We start from the raw sequence: 14174 nt of genomic DNA, 5'->3' as shown, positions 1-14174 counted from the left end.
AGCAGCCCCGGCCCTGTGCCCTGAAGACGGACAGAGAGAGGCTGCCTGCCCCAGCCGGCAGGAGGTGCTACCAGTGCATGTGAAAGACCAGCTGCTGCAGGTAGCTTTCTGGAACCAAAGCGGGGCCTGATTGTTTTTGGACAAGAGAGCAGTGTGTGGGAGGGAGGTGCCTACCCAGGGAGCTGGAGAAGGCAGCTCCTGAGCCTGAGGGGGGCAGGTCCTGGTCCAAGGATCCCCCATAGAGGGCTGCAGCCTGGCCCATGCCCATTCTGGCCCACTGTGTGGCCGGGCCTTACATCTGACCTGTGCCTCTCCTGTGGGATCGCCGGGCACAGGTGATGCAGTGGCCTTTGGTTTTATTATTTCTTTTTCCAATAAAAGGACTTGCCCAGCTTGAGGCTCTGTGCCCCTTCTGTCCCCGATGGTGATGTGGTGCCAGTACTATGCCCCAGGGCCACAGTGAGGGGATGCCCGGCTGCCCACCAACCTCATGCCAACGAGGTAGGGCTGAGTGTGTTCTTGAAGCAGCAGTGAGGCTGACGTGGGCAGGACCACCCCTACTTTCTTAGAGCTTGTGGTCTAGTGGGGAGGCTAGGCTCTGGATCCTCTAACTTGGAGCCTTTACGGGGCACTTGCAGCCTTGGGTGGAGGGAGCAGCTTGACTGAAAGCCAGGTCAAAAGTCAGTAATGAGTAGATAAATACCCATGTCTTGAGCTCTGACCCTGGGTTGGGCTCTTTAAGGGGTTGGATCACAGAAGTAGTTCAGTTTTAAAGGCTAGAAAAGCATGTGGGTGTTGGAACCTAGCAGAGTCATATCTGGGATTTTATAAAACTAAGTAACACTTATTGAGCACCTACTGTGTACCAGATACTTTGGTAAAACCACATGCTAGAGCTGGGAGGGGATTTAATGATCATCTAAACGAGGCAGAATGGAAGCCCAGAGAGGTCACATGACTTGCCCCAGTTCACACAGCTGAGTGACAATGGTACCAAATTCAGATCCAAGATCTCCTGACCCAGTGCTCAGTCTGATACCATGCCGACGGCATCTTGATGGAAGTTGCCTGCAGGGTGGCCAGAGTCACACTCTCTGGTCTGTGGACCAAGAGAGGATCTCACCAGACTGTGGGGACAATGGCTCCAGCCCCAGGGTGGAGGCTTTGGGGAGCTCCTCTCTGGGTGGTGCCGAAGGGGACTCTGGGTGGCTTTTACACTCGTGCTTGCGGCTCCTAAGGGGCAGCTTGGCTTTTGCCTGAGCCCTGGGGCAGGCTGGACTCACTGCCTCTGCTCAAACCTGGCGCGTGAGGGGTTGTCACAATGGAGGCTGTTCTTTAACATGTGGGTAAGTTCATTCTGTTCTATTGGATAGGTTATGATTCATAGTAATAATAAACAATAGTAGCTAACATTTATTTTATCACTATGAGCCATGTGCTAGGCTAAGATGCCACATAATCATTCAGTCTTCACAACAATTGTATGGTGTGGATTATTATTCCCATTTTACAGATGAGGAGACTGAGGCTCACAGAAGTTAAATAACTTGCCCAAAGTTACACAACTAGGAAGTGGAAGAGCTTGGTTGTGAATCTAGGCAAAGTTAATCCCGGTTTAGGGACCCTGTCAGAGCTTGAGGTCCTCAGCCATCCTAGGTTAGGATTTGGCAGATTCCCAGTTAAGGACTTGGAGCTGTGTCTGGTACCTCCAAGCCCAGGGCTGGCACTTCTAGGCAACATAGGAGTGCGGGTGGGCTGTGCTCTTCAACTGCAGAGCCACAGGGGCAGCCTGGTGAAGGGCAGAGCGGGGAGAAGCAGGTGAAGCATGGCTTCTCTCTCCTGGTTCTTCTCTGCTGGCTCAGTTATGGGGAAAGTGGCCTCTCCCTTGGGCTGGGTCACAGCCACGTCTCTGCGTCCCCCTCGCCAGCCAGGAACAGGCCCCGTCAGGCCCCAGGGAGCAGAGGAACCCCCAGGAAGCTCCGGGTGCCATTCCCCAGTAGTCACTGCTGCCAGACTCTGCTTTCCAGCTTCCGTTGGGGTGTGTGAAAACCACAGGTTTACAGAAGCTTGTGGTGCCGCCGAGCGGCAGAATCGTGCACTGCACCCCGGAATCAAAGCAGCCTGGGAAACAACCCCAGGGCTCCCAAACTCTTTGGGGGCAAAGATGGAGTCCCGTTGGTGGCGACTCTCCCTACGGCCAGTCCTGAGGTGCTGCTTTTTTCCTGGGAAACCCCAGCTCCCTTGTCCACAGCTCCGGAAGGACTTAGAGTAAGGAAAGTTTCTGGCAGGCACCTACACTTCGTTTGGGCTTCACTGTTTACGAAGCATGAAGGCAATGCAAATACCACTCCTAATGAGATCTGAACTGGAGTTCAGGCTTTATGAGAGGAGCACATGGTGGAGACTCTCTGCGCCTCAGTTTCCTCCCCCAGATGTAAGATAGGGGTACTAATAATTTACAAAATTGCCGGGGCCAGTGCCTCCCATCTTTGGCTGCAATCAGTGTCACCCAGGGAGCAAGAGAAACCACTGACGGCTGGACCCAACCCCAGAGATTCTGATTTCATTGTTCTGGGGTGCAGCCTGGACATCAGGACTTTTAAAAACTTTAAAAAGTTTTCCTGGAGGTTCTAGCATGAAAACAAGGTAGAGAACCCCCGATTTTGACAGTGCCCAGAGCCTATGAGCCTTTTCACAGGCCTCTAAAGGTGTCTGAGGCCCAAATAAAAGTTTATCAGTTCCACAAAAGCAACAAGACACAAAATGAGTACAAGCTATGATTCTACTTGTAACGTATTCTAATACGGGAAAGGTATTCTACGGTGTTAGATGTCAAGACAGCAGCTGACCTGGGGTGGGGTGCTGAATGGAAGGGGGGCTAGGGAAGCTCCTGGGTGCTCATGATCTGTTTTCTCCGGCAGAGTGCTGGTTACACAGGCGGGCTCACCTTTGAGAATTCACTGAGCTGTACACTTAAGATTTGTATATTTTTCTATAGGTATGGTACATTTCAATAAAATTTACCAAAAAAGTTTATGGGGTCCAAGTAGGAAAAGAAAACACAAAACTGAAATTAATGTTTTGTTACATACCTACAAAATGTAACACTGACAAACAGTCCACCGTAATTCAACTGAACCCTATGTGTGTGTGTGTGTGTGTATGTGTGTGTAATTTAGTGTGGGTTGTGGATATATATGACCATGTCTGATATAATGAGGGGTGGGGCCTCCAAAAGATTAGAAGGTGTCTGGTACCTAAGAAAATCTTAAAACGGCCAGGGTTTACACCAGGAGCTCTTAACCTTGACCCCACCTCTTTTACTTATTTGCAAAATAATGTGCATTTATCTGGGGAAGAGAGTTCACAGGTTTCAGCAGATTCTCACAGGAGTATGTGACCACCCACTAAAAACTGGTTGAGAGCACCTGGTTTTGAGGAATCTGAGAAACTGGCCTAGAATGTGCCTAGTATGACATAGGTGTTTGGTCATGTCAGTTTCTTTCCTTTCAGAGTCCTGCCTTCTGAGGTTTCCATACGACCCTTCTCAGGCAACTTTGGGAGGATTTACTCTCTTGGCAGCGCCCAGGGCAGACTGTGCGGAGCTCACGGCTCTTCCTCCAAGGGGCTATTTAATGGGCTTGTCATTTCAGCACCTGCCGGATGGCAGAACTTAGCCGGGCAGCCTGGAGCTGCACGGGGCCTTGCGGTTTTGAATCAGGGACCTCGAAGGAGGTGGAAGAGTGAGAAGGGGGAGTCAGAAGCCTTCATCAGTCTGCCGACCCCTAGGGCTGCACTCGGCTATCCCAAGTCCCAGCTCTGTCATCTGTAAAATGAGAGCACGATGAAAATGCATCTTGGTGAATGAGAATTTATTTCTCCCAAGTAAAATATTATTGTTATTGCCGAAGTTACACTAGGACCTCATTATACAGTGGCCTCATGATACAGATTTATAACCAGGTTTCAGATTCTTGCATAGAATAAACATATTTGTCCACGGGTCACTGGTTCCCTGATATAACCCCGGAACATTCATGTATATTACTATTTAATTTAGTTCTCTAACACTCTGGTGAGTGGTTATATTTGGATTCTTATTTTATAGATGAGGAAACTGATGTTCCAGGTGGTTAGGTAGCTTGACGAGCGCCCACAGCTAGTAAGTGTCAGAGTAAAGACCCGAACCTACGCGTCAGACCCCAAATTCTGCTCTCATTCTGCCAGCGTGTCACAGTCGGGTGAAAAACTCTCTTCTACCTGAATTGTCTCATAAAGACAGATTCCAGACTCGGGGAGAAGCACATGGGCAAATGCGGACACAGAAGAATTAGCTTTGCAGAGGCATGATGGGGCTAGTTATTCTGGAGTAATTCAAGTTATCGATTTCTGTAATGGAAAAGTGATTGGGGACCAGCTACCACCTGAGAGCAGCCTGAGCCAGGCCCTGGAAGGGGGAAATGTTATACATAGCTTACTGGACCTTGTGAATGGCAATGGCCTTCTTCCCTCTGTCCCCACTTCCTTGGTAAACNCCCCCACCCCCCACCCCAGTCCCAAGTGCCTGTCACAGTGCTTTGCCCTCAGGTGAATGCAAAATGCAGCTCACCAGGAAGCCTGGCAGGAAAGGAGGCAGGAAGAGAAAGGAGTATACGGGTGTGAGGCCCCTGGGGCAATGTGACCTGCGAAGCTGCTTAGGCAGATGCAGACAGGTGAGTGGCCACTGAATAACAATTCAACTGCAGGTGAACTGACTAACTCAATTAAAGGGTAGAGGCAGCGAAGCTAGGCCATCCCCTGTGCTGGGCAGCTGCTATGAGTTGCCCTGGCCGTGATCTCATGGCTCTGCTCACGATCTCCACCTGTCCTGGGAGGGGAGGGGAAGAAGCTTGCATCCTGACCCCACTCAGCCCCTACTCAATGCTCCCTGAACACCACTACTGTAAGGTAGGTAAATCCTCGTGGGGCTGAGTATGTTGCCTGGAAATCTGGACCTGGGGCCCTAGAGAGTGAAGTACCATGGGCGGGTGGATGGCTGGACGGACAGACAAGTGGATGGATACAGAAAAGATGGGTATCGGGAGATGACTGATAGTTCAGAGGTGAGCAAAAGGGCTGCCTGGCTTGAGATGGATGCTTGCAGACCCTGGAGAGGCAGGTGAATGGATGGGTACCGATCGGCCCTCTGCTCCCCAGTGCAGATCTAAATACAGGGCCGGAGCTCTTCAAAGGGAAGATACTGTGTAACCCGGTTCCCAAATGAACTCTGCATTTGAGTGATGGATGTGTCTCGTTGGGAAGGATTCTTATAGGTTTAACATTGCCCCAGTTAATGACTTATGGATTGCTGTAAAGTCAGGCAGTGCCAGAAGTGAAAGCAGTAGATGAAAGGGCCTGGAACAGATTTTATAATATCTGCATGTGATCAGTCAGTCCCTGCACTGAGCACCTCGCATGCTTTATCTCAACAGCTCTGTGAGGTTGTTATGCTTCCATTCTGTGGAGGAAGAAACTGATGCTCAGAGAGAGGAAGCAGCTTCCTTAAGGTCACTTAAAGGGCGTGTCACTTACAGGTGGGGTGTCTGGAAGTCAAGCCTCCGTCCATCTGATCCCAGAGTCTTAGGGCAAAGAGAACATTTTAAGGATGTAAGGAAGGAAGGAGGGACGGTGGGAGGACCATAGGATTTGTGGACCAGTTCTCTAGTATTGTGGCACACGAGACACATTCTGCATTGGGGTGAGGCTGAGACGCCCTCTCTCCCTCTTTCTTCTCTGCATCTGCCTTCAAGGCCTATAAATCTTGAGCCAGGGGACCAGGAAATACAGTGACACTATGGATGGGGTTTACCTTCCTCCTTGTGGCCCAAGCTAATTCCTCTGCCGTGGTCCCCATGGGCAGTTGGGGACGATGTGATTAGGCCTTTCTCCTTCCCCAGGAGCTCTGCACTCAGGTCTGGGGTGGAGGGAGGAGTGTTAGTTCCTAGATCTTTCGGTGGGAGTGGGGGTTGGAGGCGGGTACACGAGATGGTTCTGGGTGCTAAGTCCCTCACAGTTGCTCTGGGGCTGGCCATGAAGAAGGACAATGAGTTCCCTTTATAGGAATTATTCTGGGCCCCAGACTTTCCTTCTGGCAGGCAGGCTGGGTTCATGAGGTTCTGGGCAGGGACTTCCTAGGAAGAGGTGATACAGGCCCTCCTTCTGTCCCCACTGTCATCCTCTGCTCCTGATCCTGGCTGCAGCCTCCCTTCTCAGCTGAGCAGAAACCTCTGTGTCCCGAGCGCCTGCACTCAGCTCTTTCCCAGCTGTGTTCCACGGGCTGAGGATGGGTCTCTGGTTTGCTTGGGAGGCCCTTACCCTGACTCTGATGCTGGGTCAGCACTGTGGAAAGAACAAGTTCTGCTTCCCCGTATTTCTGACACTGTTGATACAATTGCGCATCCGAAATACTTGCAGGAGTCAAATTCCGGGCTCGGCTGTGGTCCTCGGGAAGTCACTGTTCCTTTTGAGTCCCAGTTTCCACAGCTGAACAGGATGGGGCAGGACTAAATGACTTCTCAGGTGCCTCCAGACTTCATGTTCCAGGGCTTCTGTGAAGGTCAAGGGCGAATCCCCAGACCAGTTCACTGGTTGCCAGTGGATGTGCGCTCTGTGCAGCCCAGTCAACGCTACCCTCTCCCTGCTTGGTTTACTTTGTGATTATTCTCCCTCAGAATGGCCCTGAGTGACACATAGGCTGAATGTCCCCACAGCTCGGGCCCCAGGAGGATTTGCCCTGCTCCCTTATGGCCATTTTCAATCCTGAGGTCTCTTCTCTGCAAAGCTTCCTGAGGGTGGCCCAGTGTCCTCCACCTCTCCCTCGCTGCAGACCCCCAGGTGGCCTGGGCCACAGCAGGGAGTGCTGGGAGCCTGTGAGACCCAGGCTTCACCCTGAACTCCGCTACTTAGTAATATCATTAATATTTTAAATTTCTTTGGGGCGTACTATACGCCAGGCACCATGTCAAGTGTTTTAGATCATCTTTTTTAATACAATAACTCTGAGATGTAGGTATTATCCCCATTTTACAGATGAGAAAGCTGAGGCTGGAGGCCAGCACATCTACTTTACATTTTTGCTCAAATGCCTCTTTCCAGAGAGGCCCACCCTCTCTGTCCCTATTTAAAGGGCCCTCCTGCCTCCATCCTAGCACCTCAGTGTGCCTTCACGCTGCTGCCCAACTCCAAAAGCACTTATCTCCTGCCTCTATAGCTGTATACCCTTAGCATGTTGTTTAGTGCCTGCCCTACGTCACCGGGGCATTCAGGAGTCCGCCAGTGTCGTACACAGGTGTACGGGCCCAGCCACAAGAACCATGCCCAGCACATAGTACGTGTCCGAACTGCATATACCGAGTGAGAGCTGGTTACATAATTTGCCCAGGTGTCAGTTTTCTAGAGATTGTTCCCCACGAGGCTTAAGAACAGAAGCTTTGGGGGGCACCTGGGTGGCTCAGTCGGTTAAGCATCGGTTAAGCATCCGACTTGGGCTCAGGTCATGAGCTCAGGGTTCGTGGGTTCAAACCCCGCGTCGGGCTCTGTGCTGATGGCTGGCCCAGAGCCTGGAGCCTGCTTTAGACTCTGTGTCTCCCTCTCTCTCTGACCCTCCCCTGCTCACGCTGTCTCTCTCTCTCTCTCTCTCAGAAAAAAAAACAAACACAAAACACAAGCTTTGGAGCCAGTCAATTGCCAGTTTGAACCACAGCTTTGCCGCTTAACCAGCCATGTGACCTTGTGGAACTTATCCTGAGCCTCTGTTTCTTTGGTCATAAAACAGACGAGTAACATTTAGCCCACAGCACGGTGTGGGGATTCATGGGGACATATATGTAAGGTTCTTGGGATACGACAGGCGTTCTGTAAATGTTAGCTCCATTCCCCAAGGAGGGTTTTTTCTCTTCCTGCTTCGCATTTTTCTCCAATAGTCTACGTTTCGACCACTTTGCTGTTCAACCACAGTTCCTTAAAGGGATGGCTGCGGAAGCTTGGCATTATCTGTGGAGTTAGTTAAGCAGCCCGTGCTCTCTCACCTCTTTCCTCTTCTGGGATGTGCCTGTGCTACATCAGCCCTGACAGGAAGTGGCTGGGGCTCTGGCCCACACTGAAGGGGAGAGCCACGGCTGACCCTGGGGAGGGAGAGAAGGGGAGGGACTCGGCCTGCCTCCCCGGCTGACGGTCTGGGTGGGGTATCCCTCCAGGATCAGCCGGGCAAACTCCGCTGGCTCCCTGAGAAAACGAAGCACTCGGTCCTCCTGTGTCCGCGCGGCTCCGGAGAGGTGAGCGACAGCCCTGTTCGGAGGCTGGAGCGGAGTTCCTGCTTGGGCCACAGTCCAGGGGTGCTGGTCAGCGTGTGATGCCCAGACCCTGGGAGGGGGCCATAGCAGCCAGAGTGACACATAATCAAACTCTTGGCCCTCAGAATGGCACCTCCCCAGAGCAGGGCTGGCGGCTGAGTAGGTACTTGGAGAGGCTGTGCAGGTGATTCTCGGTGTTCCTTTGCTAAGGGCAGCCACACTGGCTGGTGCGAGGATGTCTTCTAGCAGCTGGAGGGTGACCGTGTGGCACTTGTCACAGATCCTGAGCTCTTCCTCCTTCCCAACCCATCCCTTGCCTCGGGCAACATAGACTGTGGCTTTTGTGTAACTGGTTAGTCACCCCAAATGGGAAAGAAGGGTCTGTGTTAAGAGCTCAGGCTGGGGGACCAGACTAATCTGATGGAGTCCTTCCTCTGTCTGTCCCAGCTGTGTGACTGGGACAAGCCTCTTAGCATCTCTGTAAAACTGGGATCATTATAGCACTTTCCGCTTGGGATTGTGGTGATTACACATGCTGATTCTTCTAAAGAGCTTAGATCTGGCCCAGACACGCCAAGCTCGCTGAATGTGGCTATTATTGTCATCTTAAGGGTACATTCCTGGGGAGAGGAGTATTCTTGGGCAAAATAAAAATGGTATTCTTATTACTCTTCTTATTACCAGAGTGAGCTGGGGCTGCCCCAAAGGAGGCACGATCTGTTGTAGGTCCACGCCATCAGTCAGTGCTCAAGGCACTTGCTATTCTGTTCCAAACTCAAGTCCAGCATAAGGCAACAAAGATGTCAGGAGTCTGAGTGTGGCAAAGGGACAAAGAAAAGCCTAGATTGTCTGTGTTCAGAAGGGGAAGGCAAGGGTGTGGCACCTGTGGGCGTCAGAGGAAGGGGCATTAGAAGAAAGGGGATGGTGATCCTGTGCCTGGCTAGCTTGGGCGTGGCTCTGGGTGGACCCCTCTGCGGCCAGATCAACACAGACCAGTAAATGCACTGGACTAGGGGCACTTGGCTCAGAAAGCCTGGATTCCTGACCCACTGGGGAGCCCCTGTTTTTTTGGGGGGGCAGGGACCGTTCAGTTGGGTCAGTACCTGCCTGGCCTCTGTATCTTTTAGCCTCGTATTTTTCCAACACAAGCATCTTGGGGACAGGAGACTTGACCCCTTCGTTGGACCTTGTCACGTTCCTCATGGAAGGGACCCAGTGCTGTCACACAGGAGGTTCCCCATGAATGGTTGCTGAATGAATACTGGAACGAGTGAGCAAATACAGAGAGCTTGCTTTCTGGTGTGGCACCACTTAGTTTGATTTTTCAGACATACCCTGGAAGTCCTACTCTGATCCCATGCCCTTGGTTCTGGCTGGAGGGAGACCCTGGGTGAACAATAAACCATATCATCTCGATTTACCACTGTATGCCCAGAGCCTAGCTTGGTACCTGTCACATAGTAGGTGCTCAACTAATATTTGTTGACTGAATGGACCGCATCCAGAATAAGCCTTCTTGGCCCCGAGTTGGGATAGTGTAGTTGTGCTCTTGGTAGCTGGGGGGATTTGGAACACCTATTTGTAACTCATCTGGCCCCACCCACCAAGTAGGGTAAATCAACACAAATATACTGTCGTAAAAACTCAGTGTGCGAGGACTTGTGGTTATTACTTTATAAGGTATCCTCTGAAGTTTGCCGTCATCCTGAATTTTCTGATGTCCTTGGCAGGCCGTCTCATGAGCTGTCCCGTCCCTTACTTCTCGTGCTGTTGTGTGTGGTCTGTCAGTGGACACTGTTATCTTACCATTTACCACTGCATTTGGAACCATTGCTTCTGTGGGTTTTGGATTTTATTTCTCTCGCTATCTTAGATCTACTTGTTCATGTCTAAAAAGGCAGCCGCTTCCAGAATGACTAGGGAATAGTCTGAACAGAGACAGTGTGGTCTGCTACCCTCTGACAAGATGGTGCGGCAGGAAAGGGCTCCAGCCTTGGCTCGGGACCAGCTGGCTCTGTGACCTTGGGTCACTTCATCTCTCCGATCCTCATCTCTGGGCCCATCCAGACCTTTAATTTCTACCTGAACATACACGAGTGGGCTTCCCAGAAATGGAGCAATTTTTAAGTTGTTCTGTGCTTTCCTGTGAAAATGTAGTTGTTTTTATTTTAAAACTTTTCATTCAAGCTCCTCTTTTGAGTGTAAAAACAGTACTAGTTATGAGGAATTCATATTTTGTGATTTATTGGGAATATTATTATTATATGAGAAAATGGTCTTTTTTTGGTTAAATATGTTTTTAAAATGCTTGCTGCATTCTTAAGTGTGATTTTATTATATCTTGGGGGAACTTTTTTCCCCCCTGAAGAACAGATCTGTGATTTATAACAAGCCTTCACTACTAAGGCTGGTTGTGAAAATATTCTACGGTGTTACATCTTTCCCAAAGGGTGCTCTGCTTACAAAGGCTTCCGGGTTTCTAAGCATATTGCAGAGGAGACCATGTTGCAAGATTCTTTCTAGAAATCAAGGTAACTTGAGACTATCCATATCTCTGTCCAGCCACACACTGAAGGGTCTTAGAAAGGAAAGGGCTTCCGGGATACACCAGACCAAATCTCTCCTTACTTACATTATGCAAACTGAGGCCTGTGTAGAGAAGCAACTTCCTCCAAGTAAAAGACCCAGAATATTCCCTCCACATCTGCCCCTTGCTCTTCCTACATCCCTTGCCTGGCCCACACCCCAGCCCCCCAAATGTGAATATTGGTGCACTTGGCCAAACCATTGCTCACACACAGGACGTTTCCCTGTCTTGTGATTTGCTCTCCCAGTGCCACCTGACAGAGGAGCTGCTGCTAATTCAGCATTCCAACCAGCATCTGCTTGCCCCGGACACATTTTTGTTTTCGCCAGCTAGGTGCTAATATCCAGCAGAGTTTATTGGCATAATTTCTCCAGAAAGAGGCTGGAGGACGTGGCAAGTTCAAACTTTAACATTTTTGTCATAGGTCCCAAAGGGCCACCTTTCCCCCTCCCATAATAACCACCAACTCCAATATGGCTTTCTCTATCACAGGAAGTCAGGGTACACAGAGCAGAAACAGCACAGGCCAAACCAGCAGGCACATGATACAGGAGTGAATCAACTGAGCAAGCAACCGCCTGGGAGCCATCTTTGTTAAGGGCAAAGTAGGGTGCTTGTGACACTGGAGGACACAGAAAAGACAGGACTATCTTGATTCTTCTGAAGAAGTGAGGGAGGGTAGATGGGGTAAGAGGGGAGACTTTTCTGTTTTCTCAGAAAACATTCAAAGAAAGGCTTCACAAACAAGATTACACAAACATCAGTATCTTCCAAACTTCCCTTTTCAAAGATGGCCACCCCTGCGGTCCATTCAGAGGGAGCACGCAGCAGAGTCTACTGGGTGTGGAGAGAGAGACAGGCAGCGGGAGAGATTTAGTGTTCCACAAAGGTTGTTGGTTTAGTTTAGTTTTTTTTTCCTTTATTGATGGGATTTAAAGTGCATATAACTGAAGGCAAAGTCCAAGGCCTAGAGAAAGATATGAGGCCCGAGAGAGAGGCTCAGAGATTCTAAAGGCAGCAGAAGGATACCCACCTAAAAAGGCCACTTGAGCTGCAAAAAGGATGGGAGGGAGAGAGAGAGAGAGAGAGTGGGAAAAAGAGAAAGGGGATGGGGGTGGGATGGGGGTGGGGGGAAGCATTTGGGAGGAAGAAGACAAATACCAGTTCAGAAATTCAGGCAAAGATGAGTGGTAGGAGCTAGTTTACATGCCTGGTAGGAAGAGACGGGCTGACCATAAGGTAGGAACATGTACGAAATGCGAGAAGGGGAGAGGTAAGAAGAACGACGGCCTCTGGCCAGGGCACGGCGCCCCAGGGGCCCTTCGGATGGCGGTAGTAGTGGTGGGGCTTCTCCACACCTCGGTCACGGTCTTCCCCGGAGACCAACGGGGGTCTAAGGAGATTCCATCTGGCCGGGAGAAGTCGGGGGATGGGGACCTTGATCTGGGGCCTCCCCAAAGCTCTCCAGTGGAAGACAACTTCCTGTGTCCTACCGGACCGTGGCTGGGCCTCACTCACCCACACAGGCCGTGCCGTCCTCGTTGGGCTCGTAGCCCCGACTGCACCTCCTGTTGGTCCGGCACCTGTAGCTTCCATACGTGTTGACGCACACAGGCTTGTCTCGAGGGCACACGAACGGGAACTGGATGCATTCATTGGTGTCTAAAAGGCGAGGGGAGCCACTCACCAGGGAGGTGTGGGGCAGTAGGTCCTCGCTCAGGCTCTGCTGCCCCACCCACCCTGTGACCTTTCACACGTCCCTTCTTCTCTCTGCGCCTCAACTTCCTCACTTCAGTCCCTCTGGCTGGCTCGTTCTAGATTTGACCTCTCCATGTTGGGGGTGTCAGACTTGGTCCCGGGTCTTCTATCTACCACACTTTCTGTAGGTGTTCCCTCTATATGTGGATGACTCCAGATTCCTAGCTGCAGCTGTCCCTGGGGCTCCAGACTTAGGAACCTAACATGTAGCTCATATCAGTAGGTGCAAGGTGGAATTCTAGATCCTCCAGCCCTCAAAGTTTTTCCACCCCCGACCCCATCATGCCTGAGTCAGTCAACACCACTGCCACGCACGCGGCTGCTCAGGCACAGATAGGAGCAATCCCAGCGCCTCCTTTTCCCTTATGTCTGCAGGTGAGTCAACAACAGAGCCTGCCGTCCTGCCCCCATAGAACCCCTCTGTCTGTCTGCCGCCTCCTCCTCCGGCCACAGCTGATTGCCAGCCGGCACCACCTCTTGCCTGGATTCCTACAGCCACCTTCAGACCAGCACTCTGGCTCCCACGCTTCGCTCTAAATCTGCAGTTCAGCAGGCAGGGTGATCTTTTGAAAATGTGAATCATACTCTCCTGCTTCATTGCGAAGGGCCCCAGGACCAGCATCCAGACACCGTGAGACCCTCCCTGACTTAGCGCCTGGCATGCCAGCCTCCTGCCCGTTCCACACGCAGAGCCTTTCTCCTGCCTTGTGATCCTCGCTCCTGGGCTTCCCTCCGCTCTCTCTGTGGCTGGACCTTCTCGTCCTTCAGGTCTCGACTTGCAGGTCTTCTCCCTGACCACCCTGTCTGAAACAGTCTCCAGGGACACCTTGCTTAAAGCGTTTTCAGTCCCTCTCATCGGGCTGCCAGGTCATGTGTTCTGGTCCCCTCACCGGAACAGATGCTGTTCCAGGACAGGTGCTTGGCCCACATCCCCAGCACCTCGCATGAGCACATGACTATCCGCTAGAGAGTGAAAAAGAAGTGGTGGCTGGAAGGGTGATCTCATAGGGTCCTTCCGGTGCACAGGCTAGATGCCGGAAGTTTTGTGTACGTGCATCCTCTGTTTAGAGTGGCCAGGGCTGGGACACGGAGAGTGGAGCGGACTAACTTCCTCCCAAGCCACCCTTAGAGCCACACTCCTCCACGTTCTCACCTGTGGTCCTTTGCCCGTGTAGTGTCCTCCACTGGGGGACCTTCTCCCCTCTCCCTGCCTGGTGAACCCCCGTTGCCCCCCAGGTTTCAGCTCAGACCTTGTTTCCCTGGGGCACCCTCTGGGACCCTCCCTGGCTGGTTTAGGGCCCCACCTTTGTGCTCCCACATCCCACCCCTCCCCCATCCAGTCCTGTCACACTTAGTGGTCATCACTGTTTATTCATGTGCCTCTCCCACTGGCTCTAAGCCCCACGAGTGCAGGGACTGTGTCTGTCTTGTTTACTCTTTTTTTTAAATTCATTTTTAAAAATGTTTATTTTTGAGAGAGAGAGACAGAGCACAAGCAG

At 51.4% G+C, this 14174-nt stretch overlaps 1 protein-coding gene across 2 annotated transcripts in view; it reads right to left on the bottom strand.

Moving 5' to 3' along the window:
• Positions 1-11789: 11789 nt before the first annotated feature.
• The window catches only part of CRTAC1 (cartilage acidic protein 1), a 120762-nt gene continuing 118377 nt past the window's right edge, over positions 11790-14174 (bottom strand). The window contains exons 13-14 of one of the 2 annotated variants that reach the window (XM_077778951.1): positions 12436-12579; positions 11790-11968 (exon numbers count right to left, since the gene is read on the bottom strand). In XM_077778951.1, coding sequence (XP_077635077.1) covers positions 11850-11968; positions 12436-12579 — 263 coding nt within the window. In that variant the 3' untranslated portion in view covers positions 11790-11849. The other variant, XM_077778946.1, reaches the window with a different exon arrangement.

This window comes from Crocuta crocuta, unplaced genomic scaffold (assembly GCF_008692635.1).
Source record: "Crocuta crocuta isolate KB4526 unplaced genomic scaffold, BGI_CrCroc_1.0 scaffold170, whole genome shotgun sequence".
Lineage (NCBI taxonomy): Eukaryota > Metazoa > Chordata > Mammalia > Carnivora > Hyaenidae > Crocuta > Crocuta crocuta.
This window is presented reverse-complemented; position numbering and strand designations above follow the sequence as displayed.